Genomic DNA, 20,764 nt, shown 5'->3' with positions numbered 1-20,764 from the left:
GGGAGGACCCCTTGGAGGAGTGGGCAACCAGTATTCTTACCTAGAGAATCCCCACAGGCAGAGGAGCGTGGCAGGCTACAGTCTGTGGGGTCACAAAGAGTCAGACATGACTGAGCGACTAAGCACAGCACAGGGAGGAGAGAAAATAATTCACTCTTTAGAGTCAAAAGAACTGTAAGCATTAGTTTGAAATTACACCTTTGACCCTGCAAATCTGCCTCCATCCTGCTGGTCGTATTTCTAGAGGGTACAAGAGGCAGGTGGTGGACATGCTCATGTCTGATCAGTGCCAGAGGCAAAGCTGTTTTTCTCTTTCCTACATGAGATGCAGAGAAGCTTCATGATCAAAGGCAGGGGATGCTGCAGCTGGCTCCCTGGTGAGTCACTTCTGAGAATGGTAGTTTGAGCCCATCTGGTCCCTTCCCCCAACTTTACTCTTCTCTGACCTTGGCTTAGGGCCTAGTTTCCAAATTAGAGAAAAGCTTAAAATGCTATGCTCTGATCACATGCAGAAGAAAACAACCCTAGAGTGCCCAGGACCAAGAGGCTACAGTGAAGGATGGGCCAAGTGCACAGGACCTCAAGGCTGAAGCTGTGAAGCCGACAGAGGGAGGCTCCTGGTGCAGTCAGGGAAGTTTCTATTCCCTTCCTTCCTTTTGCTTGGGATTCCTTAGAGCGTTTGAGGTCCTTATTTTCTTTGAAAGGGTATAACAGAAACCAGGGTGAAATAACCTTCTGAGTGTTCTTATGGTTTTTGCTTTAATCTGATCTGACCCCTGGAGGTGGAAATGACAACCCCACTCCAGTATTCTTGCTTGAAAAATCCCATGGACAGAGGAGCCTGGCAGGCTATAGTTCACGGAGACGCAAAGAGTTGGACACGACTGAGCCACTGAGCATGCACGCATGCAATCTGACCTCTCTTGTCTTTGAACTGAAAAATTAACCCTGTGATTTCTATATTGCTGGAGCTTGGAGCAAATCACATGGCACTGGCTTGTACTAAAGAAGCCAAAGCCAACCAGGTCTTTCTTGATAACAGGGCACTTCCCCAGGCTTTCTGCAGGGCCTTGTTTAGAATTTTTGCCTCTTACTGCTCCTTTCCCAGCCAGTTTCTGTTCATTCTCCTGCTTCCACGAGAGTGACCAGGGCAGAGGTGGCAGCATTCTTAGCTTCCTTTCTTTTTGGAACAGGTGAAAATGAGGGTAAGGGGTTGATCATGCATTTGCAATAAACTTTTTACCAGTTTTATTGCCTCTGGTAGAAAGTGAAGAGGAACTAAAAAGCCTCTTGATGAAAGTGAAAGAGGAGAGTGAAAAAGTTGGCTTAAAGCTCAACATTCAGAAAACAAAGATCATGGCATCCGGTCCCATCGCTTCATGGGAAATAGATGGGGAAACAGTGGAAACAGTGTCAGACTTTATTTTGGGGGGCTCCAAAATCACTGCAGATGGTGACTGCAGCCATGAAACTAAAAGACGTTTACTCCTTGGAAGGAAAGTTATGACCAACCTAGATAGTATGTACAAAAGCAGAGACATTACTTTGCCAACAAAGGTCTGTCTAGTCAAGGCTATGGTTTTCCTGTGGTCATGTATGGATGTGAGAGCTGGACTGTGAAGAAGGCTGAGCGCCGAAGAATTGATGCTTTTGAGCTGTGGTGTTGGAGAAGACTCTTGAGAGTCCCTTGGACTGCAAGGAGATCCAACCAGTCCATTCTGAAGGAGATCAGCCCTGGGATTTCTTTGGAAGGAATGATGCTAAAGCTGAAACTCTAGTACTTTGGCCACCTCATGCGAAGAGTTGACTCATTGGAAAAGACTTTGAAGCTGGGAGGGATTTGGGGCAGGAGGAGAAGGGGACGACAGAGGATGAGATGGCTGGATGGCATCACTGACTCAATGAACGTGAGTCTGAGTGAACTCCGGGAGTTGGTGATGGACAGGGAGGCCTGGCGTGCTGCGATTCATGCGGTCGCAAAGAGTCGGACACGACTGAGCAACTGAACTGAACTGAACTGAATATACCTAATCATGTAAAATATATCTTCTGGGTCTCAGCCTGAGATTTCAATAGCTTAGATATAAAGACTTTTGTTAGATTTCAGTTCTCTTTGAGAGTTGTTTTTTCTGATTACTGACTTTTTCCTTTTTTCACCATGTCCTAGAAAGAAAATAGTTTCTGTGTAGAAAAATGCCTTTCTCCCTGTACTTTAGAGAGTTAATGGGGAGGGCAATAATTATACATTTCTCCCCTTTCTTATTATAGTTTGGCTTTTCCTGAAGCACTCTGAGAATTATCTTACTTCTCTAAATATTTTTACGTGTTAGCAACGATGTGACTTCTGGGATATAACGACACACTGGTTTAATTTTTCAGGTTAAAGGTACACATAGCCCATGGACCACATCTGTCCCACAGATATGTTTTATGTAACCTTAGTGTTTAATTATATTATTCATTGTCATTGTTTTTAAAATTCATGTTAAAAATGTATATTTCTGGCTCCTTTTGAAAAATTGGAAGATCTGGCTTTTAGTTTACCTCCTTAGTTTTCCACAGTCCATATGCCTCATCTCTATTACACTTCACTTGTTTGTTACATGCCTGGCTTCTCTAGGTATTTGAATATGTGTGTTTATATTCACTGAAAGATCTAGAAACAATGACCAACCCAGTATCAGTGATTATCCTTGGCGCTCAGATTGTAATCTTACTATTTTTAGCCTCGGAAAGAAACTAGGGTTTTAGAGAAATGGCTGACTCTAGGTTGAGGGCAGGAAATGTGCAGGATAATCCTGGAACACTGTGTTATCAGAAAACAAGGAAACTGCCAAAGACTCCTGTGGAATCTAAAAAAATAGTACAAATGAATGTATATGCAAAACAGAAGCAGACCCACAGATAATAGAAGACAAACTTGTGGTTACTAAAGGGGAAGAGGGAAGTGGGGAGGGACAAATTAAGGGCATGAGATTAACAGATATGAACTACTACATTTAAAATAGATAAGCAATAAAGATATACTGTATAGCACAGGGAATTATACTTAATATCTTGTAATAACCTGTAATGGAATATAATCTGCAGAAATACTGAATCACTATGATGTATACCTAAAACTAGCACAATATTGTAAAATCAACTGTACTTAAATTCAAAAATTTGATACAACTGTTTTTTTAATGAGCAAGATTAAAGTATAAAAGAATGCACATTTAGATGGAAAGCTGTTAAGAAATACAAGGAAGTGAGTACTATAAAAACCAGGAAAAATTGTTACTTTGAGGAAAGAGGGGATTCTGACTGGGACAGGGCACAGAGAGAAACTTAGGGAGTGACATGAAGTCTCTATCTCCCTCGACCTCATGAATGTTTTTGCTTGATAATCAGTCACTAAGTTTTATATTGGTTTTATGTATTTTGTATTTTACTTTTGCAATGAAAAGTTTTAAAAAGTTGATCAGAATGTTTAGGTCACCACCCTTTCAACCCTTCCTACTTATGTACTTTTCACTTTAAGGTAGCATTTGCTACTGACCAAGATAGATGAGTAAAAGGAATGCTCATTTGTTCACTGAGAAATTTGTAGTGTGGACCTCTAGATTAAGTTTGGCTGGAGTATTTATAAATAACAAGCCATCAAAGGATTGCCTGAGTTTCTTTTTTCAAAAATTTCAGGTATGCCTTGCTTTAATGTAAACAGAAGTAGTTCTAAAAGATTACTTAATCTTTAAGCAAGGCAAGTTTTTATAAATAGACTCAGTAAATATTCCACATTATATTTTCAGAGCTCTGTTCCTTAAAGCAAACCTGATTCTAAGACCAAGTCTTAAAAATTATACCTAAAATTTAATACACATAATCACAGATTTGCCAGGGGCAAGGAGGGGGATCATTTCCTACTCTCAACAACAATAGCGCTTTAGGTCCAATAAAGCACGGAGAATATGGTAGCAAGCAAAAACTGGGAGGCTCTCATGGGATTCACCAAGTTAGAAAAGCTTCATATGTTGGGTATATGCTTCAGAGGTCTACAAAGAGAGCCACTTTGAACAGTCTACCTGATTGGGTTCTTTATGGCATTCTCACTTCCCAGCTTATTTCTTTTTAAATGTCATTTAGCAGGTAGGAAGTGTTTTCAATTTTTTTGTTTTTCTTTCATGGGTTGTGGTTTCTTCCCTCCCTCCCTTTCTTCCTTCTAGGCTAGATGGCAGTATTTTTCAGGAAGAAGAGAAGATCAGAATTATCAAAGGCAGGTAGAAGTCTAGAAGGGAACTCAGAACCTAGGTGGCTTACTCTTTAAATGTGTCTATGTATGCCTCTTCTTTGTTTAATTATTTTCCATTCCCAGAAATGTACTATTTTCTGAAAACTTTGTTCTTTTGGTGCAGCATTGTCTATAGAACCTTTTGTGATGATGGATATATTGTATATCTGTATACTGTCAGTATAGTAGTCAGGAGCCTCATGTAGCAGTTGAACACCTGCAGTGTGCTAGTGAGACTGAGAAACTGAATTTTTAATATTAATTAATTTTCATTAATTTAAATTTAAATAATCACATGTGACTAGGGGACAGCACAGTTTTAAGGTAAGAGTAACCCAGCAGTTAGGACTCTTGAGTTCCCATTGCAGAGGACACAGGGATTTGATACCTGGCAGCGGTGGGGGACTAATATCCTGCACTAAAAAAAAAAAAAGAGTAGAGCTACATATGTGCAAGCTTAGAGAGCAGCCATGGGGTTGATCCGTTTCCTTTCTTCTCATGTTTGTTAACACTAATGTTATCTCTGTTTTCTTGGCTGACTTCCCATTCTCCTGAAAGTCATTACCATGGAGTTATATATGACATCTTTATAACTTGTCTTAAAATACTTCTGCATAGGCCATCTGACATTATACATATGGCAGTTAGTTTCAGCCTCAACTTCAGGGGCAGTGAATTACTTTGAAGAAGCATCCATGCACTGTGGTACTCAACTAGCTTTGCATCAGAAAGGCCATGCTCCACAAGTGGCTGCCATCCGTGCTTCTATAGCTTGAGCTGCACCTTTGCTGATTACGGCACAGTTAATGTCAGAAGCAGATTGGATTTTTGTTGGTGAGATTAGTTGAATATCAGAAGTAGGCACTCATAGGTGAAATCGAAATATTCAAAAGAAGTGGAATGGACTAAAACATTTTAGATACTTCCTATATTTGCATGAGGAGGAAATAAGAATCTAGGAAAATCTGTAACTTCTTCCATTGGAGATGGTGCCTGAGGCTTAGTTCCTAACTGATCCTGCGTCTAGCTTTTTCTTAGATTTCTGGTTACCTAATGGCGACCCTTTTTCCATGATCCAGCGGATGTTGGCAATTTGATCTCTGGTTCCTCTGCCTTTTCTAAAACCATCTTCGACATCAGGAAGTTCACTATTCATGTATTGCTGAAGCCTGGCTTGGAGAATTTTGAGCGTTACTTTACTAGCATGTGAGATGAGTGCAATTGTGCGGTAGTTTGAGCATTCATGGGCATTGCCTTTCTTTGGAATTAGAATGAAAACTGACCTTTTCCAGTCCTGTGGCCACTGCTGAGTTTTCCAAACTTGCTGGCATATTGAGTGCAGCACTTTCACAGCATCATCTTTCAGGATTTGAAACAGCTCAACTGGAATTCCATCACCTCTACTAACTTTGTTCGTAGTGATGGTTTCTAAGGCCTACTTGACTTCACATTCCAGGATGTCTGGCTCTAGATGAGTGATCACACCATCATAACTGAACTGAATGCGACCCTAAGGGCAACAGAACCTTCAGTTCAGTTCAGTTCAGTTCAGTCGCTCAGTCGTGTCTGACTCTTTGCGACCACATGAATCATAGCACCCCATGCCTCCCTGTCCATCACCATCTCCCAGAGTTCACTCAGACTCACGTCCATCGAGTCAGTGATGCCATCCAGCCATCTCATCCTCTGTCGTCCTCTTCTTCTCCCGTCCCCTTTCCCTCCCAGCGTCAGAGTCTTTTCCAATGAGTCAACTGTTCGCATGAGGTGGCCAAAGTACTGGAGCTTCAGCTTTAGCATCATTCCTTCCAAAGAAATCCCAGGGTTGATCTCCTTCAGAATGGACTGGTTGGATCTCCTTGCAGTCCAAGGGACTCTCAAGAGTCTTCTCCAACACCACAGTTCAAAAGCATCAATTCTTCGGTGCTCAGCCTTCTTCACAGTCCAACTCTCACATCCATACATGACCACAGGAGAAACCATAGCTTTGACTAGACGGACCTTAGTCGGCAAAGTAATGTCTCTGCTTTTGAATATACTATCTAGGTTGGTCATAACTTTTCTTCCAAGGAGTAAGCATCTTTTAATTTCATGGCTGCAGTCACCATCTGCAGTGATTTTATCTCTGGTATATTGTCACTTCTGCCTTGAGTGAACCTTCCTTACAAGTGGTGATTGGAACAACTGATAGGAGGAGAGCTGGGACTTAATCAGCCTTCTACAGTAGTTTGTGTGAACTGTTGTGTGCTTGCTTGCTAATGGATATTTATTTAATAAATGTTGCTAAGGGTGCCAGAATCTAGGCTGAAACTTGCTTTCTTTGTGGTGAGATCCTAGAGGAGGAGCTAACCCTTACACACCTGAAACTTTTTTCAAGACAATTGTCAAGAACCTATGAGTAATAACCAAAATGGCCACTGAATTGCATGCTTGAAGTAGTTAAATGTGTAGCACCATATGTTTAAGGTATACATACAGAGATTGAATTGCATACATTATGAAATGATTACCATTACATTATTATGTAATGTATACAGATACAAAAGAAAAACATTTTTTTCCCTTGTGATGATAACTTTTAGGATTTACTCCCTTAACAACTTTCTTATACAACATCCAGCAGTGTTAATTATATTTTTATCATGTTGTACATTACATCCCTAGGGCTTATTTATCTTATAACTGGAAGTTTGTACCTTTTGACTATCTTCATCCAGTTCTCCCTTCCCTATTCCCCACTCTGGTGACCACAAATCTGATCTCTTTTGCTATGGGTTTTTTTGTTTGTTTGTTTGTGAAGTATAATTGACCTACAACACTATGTTAGTCCCTGGCCCACAGCATAGTGATTCGATATTTCTATTCGTTACAAAATGATTATCATGTCTGTTTGTATGTTAGTTGTATACCCTGCTAACTTGACTGAATTACCTTGTTTGTTATTTTTATCATGAGTAGTTGTTGCATGTAACTAGATACTGATCTTAGTTATTTAAGCTGTTTGTGATACACTATCAATAGCTTTCCTTATCTTAACTAACCTTAAATTTTTGTAATAAACCCAGCCTAGTCATAATACAACTTTATGGTAATCGTTTTCATGTGTTGCTGAATTAGACAATATTGCACTTAGCATTTTTGCTTTTGTGTTGGTAGTTGATTTTAGTAGCAAGGTTATATTTGCTGTGAAAGTGTTAATGTAAGATTAGAATCACCTGCTTCTTGAATGTTGGTAGAATTTTCCTGTAAAACTGGCTTGGCCTGCTCTTTTTTTTTTTTTAATGGGAAAAAATTTCATTGCTGATTCATTTTCTTAAATGGTTATAGGACCATTCAAATATTCAATTTCTTCTTGAATTGTTTGTTTTTTTCCCCAATTTTTTATTTCATGCTTTCAGGAAATTTGTAAGACAGTGTAATAAAGACCCTTTATTTTTGAATTCTCTAGTTACCATTTGTATAACTCTTTGTAGATGTACAGATTTCTTTTCCTTTTGTTTTTTTTTTTCCTGACCTGTTTGCAGGAAAGTTACAAACAAGACATATCAGTCCTAAGTACTCAGTCAATAACTAACTCTTAAGAACTAGAACATTCTTCTATGTAATCATAGTACTATTAGCACATCCAAGATTAGCTTTCAAAGATTAATATTGTCTAATGTATACATTCAAATTCCCCCGTTTATTCATGACTTACAGCATTTTGGGGGAGAAGTGGGTTCAAGATCTAGTCAAGGGTCACTGTCATTTCCTTTATTGCTACCTTTTAATTTTTTTAATAATACCAGCATTTTAAGTGAACCATTTGAATTATTTATATTTCCATAGACTGTGTCTATTTTGCCTGTTTTTAAATACCCCTTGGCATACTTTTAAAATAATTTTTATTTATTATTTTTGGCTGCGCTGGGTCTTCATTGCTGCGCACAGTCTTCCTCTAGTTGCAGGGAGAGGGGCTACTCTTTATTGAGGTGGTGCTTGGGCTTCTCATTGCGGTGGCTTCTTTTGTTGTGGAGCACAGGCTCTAGAGTATGGGCTCAGTAGCTGTAGCACACGGGTTTAGTTGCTCCGCGGAATGTGGAATCTTCCTGGACGAGGGATCAAACCCATGTCCCCTGCATTGGCAAGTGGATTCTTATCCACTGTGCCTCCAGGGAAGTGCCCGTTATTAGCATACTTTTTAATATTTATTAATCCTGGTGCAGCCATAGATATGTCTCCTTTTACATTCCTATATTGTTTATTTGTTGTTTCTTTTCTTTGGTCTATCTTATCAGAGACTTATCAGTCTCATTAGTCATTTCTAAGAGCTGACTTTTGGCTTCTTGAGTCCTTAGATGTTTCAGGTTTGGTTTCAGACAAATGCAGGAAGGTAGATATCACAATATATCAAATTACATGAATTTTTTGGTTTTCTGGGATATAATAAAAGTTACGTTTATACTATCTGTAGTCTATTAAGAGTACAATAGCATTATATCTAAAAATATGTACATATCTTAATTTAAAAATACTTCATTGATATTTCCCTGGCTGTCCAGTGGTTAAGATTCCATGCTTCCATTGCAGAGGGCCCAGGTTCGATCCCTGGTCAGGAAACTAAGATCCCACAGGCTGCGGCATGGGCCAAAAAAAGAAATCTTTATTGCTAAAATATGCAAACCATCATCTGAGCCTTCAGTGAATCAATCTTTTTACTATGTAAGATGTTGATGGCTGCAGACTGATCAGGGTTAAGGTTGCTGAAGCTGGGGTTGAATTGACAGTTTCTTAAAACGAGACAACAAATGGAATTTGCCAACAAACATCAGTTGACTAGTACTTTCACAAGCAATTACTTTGTAGCATGCAATGTTTGATAACGTTTTATCCACAGTAGAACTTCTTTCAAAATTGGAGTCAGTTCTCTCAAACCTTGCTACTGCTGTATCAACTAAGTTTATATAATATTCTAAGTCTTTATTGTCATTTCAATATTCTTTACGGCATCATCACCAGGAGTAGATTCAGTCTTGAGAAACCACTTTCTTTGCTCATCCATGAGAAACAACTCCTCATCTGATCAAGTTTTATCATGAGATTGCAGCAATTCAGTCCCATCTTCAGGCTCCACTTCTAGTTGTCATGCTGTTTCTACCACCTCTGCAGTTACTTTCTCTACTGAAGATCCGAAGGCCTCTAAGTCCTCCATGAAGGTTGGAGTCAGCTTCTTCCAGACGCCTATCAATTTTAATATTTTGACCTCCCCATGAATCTTGAATATTCTTACTGATCTAGAATCCTTTCTAGATGGTTTTCAATTTACTTTGCCCAGATCCAAAAGAGGAGTCACTATCTGTGGCAGTTATAGACTTACAAAGGGTTTTTCTTTTTTTTTTTTAAGTGATTTTAGTTACTTATTTTGATTTTTGGCTATGCTGGGTCTTCATTGCTATGTGGATTTTTCTCTAGTTGCAGCTAGCAGATCTCTCTCTAATTGTGGTACTCAGGCTTCTTATTGGGTGCTCAGGCTTCTTCTCTTCACCTAGAGCCTCTGCAGGCTCTAGGTGTGCAGGCTTCAGTGGTTGCAGCTCCTGGGCTCTGGAGGACAGGCTCAGCAGTTGTGGCGCATGGGATCAGTTGCTTCATGGCACGTGGCGTCTTCCTGGACCAGAGATTGAATCCATGCGTCTTCTGCATTGGCAGGCAGGTTCTTTGCCACTGAGTCGCCAGGGAAGCCCCCATAATGTATTTCTTATATAATAAGATTTGAAAGTTGAGATGACTCCTTGATCCATGGGATGCAAAATGAATGTGTGGTGAAAGTGACAGTCACTCAGTCGTGTCCATCTCTTTGCAACCCCATGGACTATACGTCCAAGAAATTCTCCAGGCCAGAATACTGGAGTGGGTAGCCATTCCCTTCTCCAGGGGATCTTCCCAATCCAGGTCTCCCGCATTGCAGGCAGATTCATTACTGGTTGAGCCACCAGGGAAGCCCAAGGATACTGGAGTGAGTAGCCTATCCCTTCTCCAGTGGATCTTCCCAACCCAGGAATCGAACCAGGATCTCCTGCATTGCAAGCAGATTCTTTACCAACTACCAGGAAAGCCCCATGCATGTGTGTTAGCAGGCATGAAAAGAACATTAATCTCATTGTTCATCTCTGTCAGAGCTCTTGGATGACCAGGTACATTGTCAATGAGCAGTAATATTTTGAAAGGAAACCTTTTTTTTCTTCTGAGCAGTCAGTCTCAACATTTTAAGTAGGCTTAAAATATTCAGTAGATGTGCTGTCACCCAGTCTTTGTGTTTCCATTTGTAGAAAGAGTGTTTGCAAAGTCAATTTAGAATCATTTCTAAGGGCCCTAGGATTTGAGGAATGGTAGATGACCATTGGCTTCAACTTAGTCACCAGCTTCGTTAGCCCCTAATGAGAGAGCTGGCCTGATCTTTGAAGCTTTGGAGCAAGGCATTGACTTCTCCTCTCTAACTGTGAATATCCTAGGTGGCATCTTCCTGCAATGTAAGTCTGTTTTGTCTACATTGAAAATCTGTTGTTCAGTGTAGCCACCTTCATTAATTCTCTTAGGTAGATCTTCTGGATGACTTATTGGAGCTTCTACATCAACACTTATGGTTTCACTTTGCACTTCTGTGTTACAGAGATGGACCTCTCTTCTTAAACTTCATCAACCACTCTCTGCTAGCTTCAAACTTTTCTTTTACAGGTTTGTCTCCTCTCTCAGCCTTCATAGAATTAAAGAGAGTTGGGCCTTGCTCTGGATGACGCTTTGGCTTAAGGCAATGTTGTGGCTGGTCTCCACATCAGCAAGAAGGCTGTTTTGCATTCTTATCATTCATGTATTCACTGGAGTAGTGCTTTTCATTCCTTTCAAGAACTTTACCTTTGGATACACAGCTTGGCTAATTGGTGAAAGGCCTAGCTTTCACCCTATCGCAGCTTTTGATGTACCTTCCTTAATTATTTGTACCTTTTGATTGTGGCTCTGCTGGTAAAGAATCTGCCTGTAGTGCGGGAGACCTGGGTTCAATCCCTGGGTTCAATCCCTGGGTTGGGAAGATCCCATGGAGAAGGGAAAGGCTACCCACTTTAGTATTCTGGCCTAGAGAATTCCATGGACTATACGGTCCGTGGATTGCAAAGTGTCGGACACGACTGAGCGACTTTCACTTTTGATTTTAAGTAAGAAATGTGCAATGCTTCCTTTGACTTGAACACTTAGAGGGCATCTTGTTCACCTAGACAGTTACAATAGTAACATCCAAGACCCCTGATCACAGATCTCCATAACAAGCATAATAATGATGAAAAAGTTTGAAATGTTGCAAGAATTGCTGAATGTGACAGAGAGACACAAAGTGAGCAAATGCTTTTGGATAAGGGTTGCCATAGACCTTCAGTTTGTGATGAACAGTATCTGTGAAACCTATGAAGTGCAGTAAGCCGAAGTGCAATAAAGAAAATGAAGTATGCCTGTGTCTTTGTTTCTGTTTCCACAGATTCTACTCTTACCTTTATTATTTCCTTCCTTCTTTTGAAGTTTATTCTGTTCTTTTTCTAAAATCTTAAAATGGATGTTTGTTTATTTTCAGCCTTGTATTCAAATATAAGTTTATATGGAGATTTCCCTGGTGGTCCAGTGGCTAGGACTTCATGCTTCCACTGCAGGGGGGCACAGGTTCAATCCCTGGTCAAGGAACTGAGATCTCATAAGCCACGCTGTGCAACCACACACACACACAAAGTTTATATGGTTGTGTTTCCCTCAGAGTACTGTTTTACCTACATAAGATATTTTCATAACCATTAATTTCTAATATCAAAGCTTTCTATTATCATTCCTTCTTTGACTCCTCAGTTATTTACAAAAGTGTTTAAATTTTTCCTAATGTGTTTTTATCTTTTTATTAATGATTTTGACCAGTTACATTATGGTCAGAGAATGGGGTCTGTATGGAACAGATTCTTTATTTAAAGTTTATTGATATTGCTTTGGGGCCTGATTAAGGTATGTGGTCATTTTTTTTTTAAGCTGTGTCAGGTCTTAGTTGTGGCGTGTGGGACCTTTGTTGTGTTGTGCAGGATCTTTCATTGCAGCACATGGACTCTCTACTTGTGACTAACAGGCTCAGTAGTTGCAGTGCTTGGGCTTAGATGCTCTGTGGAATCTTAGCTCCGTGACCAGGGATTGAACCTGCATTGCAAGGTGGATTCTTAACCATTGGACCACCAGGGAAGTCCCTCTGGTCGGTTTTTACTAATCCCCCAAAATGTTTTATGGAGAAGGCAATGGCACCCCACTCCAGTACTCTTGCCTGGAAAATCCTATGGACGGAGGAGCCTGGTAGGCTGCAGTCCGTGGGGTTGCTAAGAGTCGGACACGACTGAGTCACTTCACTTTCACTTTTCACTTTCATGCATTGTAGAAGGAAATAGCAACCCACTCCATTGTTCTTGCCTGGAGAATCCCGGGGACAGGGGAGCCTGGTGGGCTGCCATCTATGGGGTCGCACAGAGTCAGATATAACTGAAGTGACTCAGCAGCTATAGCAGCAGCAAAATGTTTTAAATGAATGTGAATTCTCCAAACATGCTGTTTTATATAAATGTATTTTTTAATACCTCTTTATTTATTTGGATCTTAATGTCCATCAGAAATATTTTATAGTTCATATATTACATATTTTATAGTATGCATACCTTGTACTTATGTTTGTTAATTTTATTTTTAAAGTGTTTTTTCTCTCTTACACTATAATGAATGGAATTGTCTGCTTAATTTCAATTTTGAATTACTTGTTAAAGTATATAGAAAATTGATTTGGTTATATTAATCTGTTAGTATGGGATGTTACAGTAATTGATTTTTCAGGTGTTAAATCAACTGTGGTGGACATAATCTTAATGTGGCCTCCATGATCTCTACATACTAATGTTAATCACAATCCCTTTCAGTTCAGTTCAGTTCAGTCACTCAGTTGTGCCCGACTCTGCGACCCCATGAATCGCAGCACGCGAGGCCACCCTGTCCATCACCAACTCCTGGAGTTCACTCAAACTCACGTCCATCGAGTCCATGATGCCATCCAGCCATCTCATCCTCTGTCGTCCTCTTTTCCTCCTGCCCTCAATCCCTCCCAGCATCAGAGTCTTTTCCAATGAGTCAACTCTTCGCATGAGGTGGCCAAAGTACTAGAGTTTCAGCTTTAGCATCATTCCTTCCAAAGAACACCTAGGACTGATCTCCTTCAGAATGGACTGGTTGGATCTCCTTGCAGTCCAAGGGACTCTCAAGAGTCTTCTCCAACACCATAGTTCAAAAGCATCAATTCTTCAGCACTCAGCTTTCTTCACAGTTCATCTCTCACATCTATTCATGACCAGTGGAAAAACTATAGCCTTGACTAGACGGACCTTTGTTGGCAAAGTAATGTCTCTGCTTTTGAGTATGCTATCTAGGTTGGTCATAACTTTTCTTCCAAGGAGTAAGCATCTTTTAATTTCATGGCTGCAGTCACCATCTGCAGTGATTTTGGAGCCCCCCAAAATAAAGTCTGACACTGTTTCCACTGTTTCCCCATCTGTTTGCCATGAAGTGATGAGACCAGATGCCATGATCTTCGTTTTCTGAATGTTGAGCTTTAAGCCAACTTTTTCACTCTCCTCTTTCACTTTCACCAAGAGGCTTTTGAGTTCTTCTTCACTTTGTGCCATAAGGGTGGTGTCATCTGCATATCTGAGGTTATTGATATTTCTCCTGGCAATCTTGATTCCAGCTTGTGCTTCTTCCAGCCCAGAGTTTCTCATGACCGCACAATTATATGCAGAGTACACAATCCTTTTGAGTAAGATCAAAACCAGTGACTTGCTTCTGATAAATAGAATACTATAAATATGACTCAGTGTATGGAATTATAAATTTGTTTGGTAAGCTCTTAGGTGAACAAGTTCATGAAGTATGCTATTCATATTTCTATTTCACTATGATTTTTGTCTATTAGATTTACCAGTTATCCACTGATGGTAGATTTGTATATTTTTCCTCTGTAACTCTGTCCATGTTTGTTCTATATATTTGAGATTGTGTTATTAGGTACGTACAAGTTTAGAACTGTAATATCTTTCTGATGACACTTTTATAATGATAGAACATCTTTATCTCTAAAATACTTTTTATGTTAAACTCTATCTTATTTGGTAACAATAGCCAAATTGATTTTCTTTTGGTTAGTGTTTACCTAGGCTCAGAAGGTAAAGAATCTGGCTGCAAGTTGGGAAACCTGGGTTCAATCCCAGTTTCAGGAAGATCCCGAGGAGAAGGGAATGGCTACCCACTCCAGTATTCTTGCCTGGAGAATTCCATCGACAGAGGAGCCTGGCAGACTACAGTCCATGGGGTTGCAAAGAGTCAGACATGACTGAGTGACTAACATTTTCACTGTACCTAACATATCTTTTCAGTCCTTAGGTTTTTCACCTATTCTGTATCCTGTGTTTTTTTGCTGGAAGGATCTTAAAGTTGACTCATAACTGCTTTTTGTCTTTAAAATCCTTAAGTATACCATTCTGCCTTCTCTCCTAGCGGCAGTACATACCTGTGAAAGTGAAGAGCAAAGCCTTCTGGATCTTCTCTTGGGAGTATGCCATGATGTATATTGGAAGTCTAGTGGTAGTCGTTTGCCTCTCCTTCTTCCTTCTCAGTTCCTGGGATTTCATCCCTGCAGTCTATGGCTTCATGTAAGTAATGCCTCCATTAGAAAACTCTGGAAGCTGATTTAGTTTTTACAGCTCCATCTGGAATCAGAGGGAGACCAAGCAGAGGCCACATCTAGAGCAGTGGTCCTCACATTGGTGTGCACCAGAATCACTGCAGGGCTTGAACACCCAGGTTGCTGGGCCCCACCTCCATAGATTCTGATTAAGTAAGTCTGGGGTAAGTGAAAGGTTGTTGCTGAGCCGTGAAAGATGTCAGGATTCTTGGCCTCCAGAGGAGAGGAATTCAATCCGGGGCCAGTGATGAGGCTTGATCGCTCAGAGCTTTTGTGTAATAAAGTTTTATTAAAGTATAAAAGAGATAGAGAAAGCTTCTGACATAGACATCAGAAGGGGGCAGAAAGAGTGCCCCCCTGCTAGCCTTTAGCAGTATGTTATATACCTATCAGCAAGCTGTTAATTAGAGAAAGGAGATGTCTCAAAACTCAGAGTGGCACCAGGCCCCTCACCCACAACATCCATTCTGAGATAACATTGGCACTAGGTGAGTCATCCCGGGCCATAACACGATTGACATGAATCCTGTAGAAAGACAGGTTTCCAAGTAAATATATAGATTCATTAACATAGATTAGGAGAACAATTTTATGAGTAAAACATACTGGTTTGTCAAGTTGGTTCTGAGTCTTAGGCAGAACCAACTTGAAGACAGAGTCTAGGGTAAATACATAGTTCATTAACATAGCTTAAGAAAAACATTTCCATAAGAAAAATGCATTGGTTAGCTCAAGGTTTGAGAAAAGTTAAGTTCAGGTGGAACCAAGTGTCGTCATGGCAACACAATTTTAAGAGAAACTTCCTTTTAATTTTGTATGGAGAAGGGAAAAAAGCTGACACTTGTAGTTTGTTTCCTCCTGCTGCTTAAGAGAGAAATAAAAACTTGTCTGACACTTGCAGCCTATTTCCTTTGTTTGGAGACCCCTGGCCTTCCTGCCTGTTACCCTCTCATTAGTACCCCAGAATTCGCATATCTATATATATAAATTTTCAGGTGGTATGATGCTGCCAATCTGAGGAACACACTTCAAGAACCACTGGTTTGATCTAAGTCAATTAAAGAACACTCTCTGGGAACATCCAAAGCACTTATCAGCCTTGAACTAGAAGGTTTCAATTCAGTCTCAAACAGGAATGGATGTATTTATTCCTCTATTGCAAAAGGGTCTCCAACAGTTTTAAAATAAAGCCACGTTCCATATGTCAAGGGACTTCCCTGGTGGCTCAGATGGTAAAAAATCCACCTGCAAAGTAGGAGACCTAGGTTTGATCTCTGGATTGGGAAGATCCCCTGGAGAAGAATACCACCCCAATATTCTTGCCTGGAGAATTCCATGGATAGAGGAGGGGTGGGCTGCAGTCCATAGGGTCACAGAAAGTTGGACATGACTGAGTGACTTAACACTTTCCATATGTCAAACTTATAGAGAAAATCAAAATGGGTTTGCAAGATGAATTCTGCAAATATTTCCAAATATCCTCTGGTGGCTCAGAGGTTAAAGCGTCTGCCTGCAATGCGGGAGACCTGGGTTCGATCCCTAGGTTGGGAAGATCCCCTGGAGAAGGAAATGGCAACCCACTCCAGTACTCTTGCCTGGAGAATCCCATGGACAGAGAAGCCTGGTAGGCTACAGTCCATGGGGTCTCAAAGAGTCGGACACGACTGAGCGACTTCACTTCACTTCACTTCTCTGTGGTCTGCTGAGGGGGATACCTGCTCAGGCCTGAAGGAACTCACAGCTCAGAGGGTCATGGACTCTTTACCCCACCAGGGTGGGAAGGGGGTCTGTGGTTGGCTTCCCTTTGGGATTCTGAGCTGCTTATTTGTGTTAAATCCTGGCTGAGCCTAACAGTGACTTAACCTTCAGCTTCTCATCCTCTGCCTCCTATAAGAGTTTGTAATGCCTGGTGAAAAACTTCCTAGTTTTCTGCTGGTGCACAGATTGTGTTCTTTCCCTCATTTCACAGAAAAGGAAATATAGTTACAGCAAGAAGCAAAGACTTGCCTGGGTGGAGGCCTTCTTCAGTGAAATCTGACCATGAGCCATGGTCTTGTCTGAAAGCTGACCGTGAACCATGGCCTCTGTCTTCCTGTCCATGCTTCCCTTGTGCTTTTAAAACTGAACTGACTTCCGTGTCAGCCCCATATGTATGTTTTTAATGTTATGTAAGATTTTTGGAACAGCCAGAATTGTAACCCATCTTTATCTGATATCACCAAGACAAAAAGTTTTCCAGTTAAACCCCATTTCTCCAGGAGGGTCTGGGATCATTGCTAGAGCCTGGCAGTGGCTCCTTGGACCCCTGGAAGTCTCACTTCTGTGTGAGGAACTCAGTCTTCTGGCTCCTGCTGTATGCATCTGGAGAAAGAATGGGCAGTAACAGGATCTTTGAGTTTTTCCCCTAGACAAATCCTTAGAATGCTCAAAATAGGTTAGAGGAACATATTTCAAACCCATTTGTCTTTTGCGACAGTGCTAGGTATCTCCTGGTTTTGAGCGTATGTATCTGGGGCAGGAAAAGAAGGGGCTGGTCTTTTGATTTCTAGCATGAATCCCTGCCTTGTTTTAGATCTCTGCTGCATGCCAGAGTTTGGCTCAGGTGATCCTTTTTATGGGTTATTTTTCTCTGAGTCTCTGCCCCTTGTTTTTGTTAATTACCTATATCTGGGGTGCCCAGAGAGCCCCTCACATCCTGATCTCTGTGGAGATAGAGTCTTCCTTGACTACCCAACAGTGACCAAAACCTTCAGGAGAAAAGCAGGTCAAAGGAGGTTGTTTCTAACTTGGCTGTGTTTTTTCTCTCCCTTTGTTTTCTTCATTCCAGACTTTCTGTTCCAGATCTCACCCCGAACATTGGCCTCTTCTGGTACTTTTTTGCAGAGATGTTTGAGCACTTCAGCCTCTTCTTTGTGTGTGTGTTTCAGATCAACGTCTTCTTCTACACCATCCCCTTAGCTATAAAGCTAAAGTAAGTGGTTGGACCTACTGAGTTTTTGTCCCCAGAGTCATTTGTAGCTTTACAGATGTCCTTCTCACTCGGAGCATCTGCTGTTGGGTTGAGGCATTTCTGCCCAGGGAACCTCACCCTGAGTTGCTTCAGTGACTGTACCCTGCAGGAGAGTGACACACAAGGTGCCAGCTATAAGGGGCAGTGCTTTGGAGCCCCATATGCCCCCTGGCCTCACTTTGGGGTACTTGAACCCACATTGCCGCTGAGCCCAGTCACTGTTTTATTTGTGTGTTTGTGTGTGTATATATCACAATTTATTTTATTCTGTGTATTTTTTCATTTAAAAAATATATTTTAATTGAAAGGTATTTGCTTTATGATATTGTATTGGTTTCTGCCATACATCAACATTAATCAGCCATAGGAATACATATGTGCCCTCACTATTGAACCTCCCTCCCACCTCCCCAGTCACTGTTTTAGACAAGAGCTGGACTGAGGTGGGGACGATATCCTTGGAAAAAGAGGATCTCGCTGGGAGTCCTCTAGCTGTGTCCCAGTGATAGTTTGCCCAAAGGGACTCAGGAGGTGTTAGTTGAGGGGCTGGTCACCTGCAGCTTTGATCAACTTCCCTCAAATGGATTGCCTATGGAATACTCTTCTGCAGAGTAAGAGAGCTAACATGTGTTGTCCATCCCACCTTTTTTAGTTATATTCATGCCTAACCCTTCCAGCAACTCTTGGAGGTAGGCATTATGTTACTGTCACTTCCATTTGCTAGTCTAGGAAATTGCTGTTCAGAGAGGTGAAACGATTTTCCCAGAGTCACACAGCCAGTTAGCAGTGGAGCTGGGGTTACCAGGTTTGTTTGGCTGCAGAATTTATGCTCAGACCTCTGCACCTTGCCAAGCTCCTGAGAGAGATCACACATAGGATTAAATAGCTCCCGGAAATGGTTTTGTTATCCTAGCTTCAGAGAGGGGCAAACAGGCACCAATCAGCATAGATACAGCTGGGTGGTCCAGGGAGGTAGAAGGGCTGGATTTAGATTTCAAGAGCTGAGTTCTTTGCTCTGACCTTTCATTCATTCTCCATGGCCAGTGAACCAAGGCTCACAGTTCCCTTTCTGTAAAGCTCAGAGCTGGTGTTCCCTTCTTATAACATAGCCTTGGCCTGGTATCTGACAGAAAAAGCCTTCTTTCTTGGCCTGGCAGGCTCCAGAATTCTGGCAGCCTTACTCAGCCAGGCTCTCCAGCTGTCTGTGGTACATATGTCCTTCCCCGGTTCTGGTCAGGCCTGGGTCTGGGCTGAAAGAAGCAGGGAACCTGGCACACCTGTCCTCACGTGTATAGCCTGTTCTCCACCACCTTCTATTGTCGGCATGTGAAAGGCTACAGATAGCTCCTGGGGACCACCACCATCTTGTGACACCCTGCCCCCAACCCCCACCAAGGGCCACAGAGCTGTGGGAATGGAAGGTAGGAAGATACCTGACCTCCCTCTTGGCTGCCCTTCTGTGTCTGGATACAGTTCCACTCCAGCCCCTGCAGTGCCGGCTTTGTGAGAACAGGGCCACCAGTCACTGCTCCCCAGCGGCTCTTGCAGGAGGTTCTGGTGTCAGTATTTGTTTATATATATTTATGTATGTATTATTTTTGGCTCTGCTGGGTCTCTGTTGCTGTACAGGCTTTTCCTTATTTGTGGCGAGCGGGGGCTACCCTCCAGTTATGATGCGCTGGCTTGTCATTGCGGTGGTCTCTCCTGTTGCGGAGCACAGGCTCTAGGCACATGGGCTTCAATAGCTGTGGCTAGTGGGCTCAATGGTTGCGGCTCTGGCTTTACAGCGTGGACTCAGTAGTTGTGCCACACGGGCTTAGGTGCTCCGCAGCATGTGGAATCATCCTAGACCAGGGATTGACCCCTGTCCCCTGTGTTGGCAGGTGAGCTACCAGGGAAGTCTCATTGTTGTGTGGGTTTTTTTTTTTTTTAAAGAAACTCTTTATTTGGTATTGGAGTAGAGCCAATTAACAATTTTGCGATAGTTTCAGGTGAACAGCAAAGGGACTCAGCCATACATTAACCATGTCTTTTGGTACCACCTTGTCATTAGCCTTTTCCTGGAAATGGTGCAGCTGTTACCAGCTACCTAAAAAGCCCAAACCAATGACTTGGATGAGCCTTAGGAAAATGCTCACTGAGATAGCCAGACCCTTCCTAGAGATTACAGGACTGCATGAGTTTGTAGTCAGAAACTTCGACTCAGAAACTTTTTAGCTGAGTTTCTGAGTCATTTGCCTCATAGTAGTATTTGGTTGTGTACAAATTTGTCTCCACATCTCAGATTTACATCCATTGAGTGACCTGACCTTTGACCTACAAGGCAAGAATGCCATTAACCTGAAGACACCCTCCTGAACTGGGCATTAACCTGAAGACACCCTTCTGGGTCCTGTGCAGAAGTAGGCCATGTGCACGTTGCTCAGACCTGAGGAGGCTGCACATCTGGCTTCTTCCTGGCAGATTCTCTTCTGCACTCAGTCAGCTCTTGGAGGAGCACTGGAGGCTGAGTTCCATCTCAGCCTTCCTGATCAGAGCTGTGGTCCTGCTGGGCACTCGAGAGAACAGCACCGGCGGTGCTTAGGTGCTCTGGAGACAAGCCACTCCATCACTTTCGAACTCTCTTATGTTCTCTGAACCTGATTTCCTCATCCACAAAGTGAAGTGACAGCATTGCCTCCTTCCAGGTGGGAGGTAGTGAGGATCACGTGTA

The 20,764-nt window shown here is 41.8% G+C and overlaps 1 protein-coding gene across 2 annotated transcripts in view; it reads left to right on the top strand.

Moving 5' to 3' along the window:
* The window catches only part of PIGU (phosphatidylinositol glycan anchor biosynthesis class U), a 93,333-nt gene that overhangs the window by 49,513 nt on the left and 23,056 nt on the right, over positions 1 to 20,764 (top strand). For both annotated transcript variants that reach the window (XM_012189096.5, XM_060397735.1), the window contains exons 8-9: positions 14,855 to 15,009; positions 17,869 to 18,012. In XM_012189096.5, coding sequence (XP_012044486.2) covers positions 14,855 to 15,009; positions 17,869 to 18,012 — 299 coding nt within the window. The remainder of the gene's footprint in view (positions 1 to 14,854; positions 15,010 to 17,868; positions 18,013 to 20,764) is intronic.

Source organism: Ovis aries, chromosome 13, assembly GCF_016772045.2.
Source record: "Ovis aries strain OAR_USU_Benz2616 breed Rambouillet chromosome 13, ARS-UI_Ramb_v3.0, whole genome shotgun sequence".
NCBI classification, from domain to species: domain Eukaryota; kingdom Metazoa; phylum Chordata; class Mammalia; order Artiodactyla; family Bovidae; genus Ovis; species Ovis aries.
This window is presented reverse-complemented; position numbering and strand designations above follow the sequence as displayed.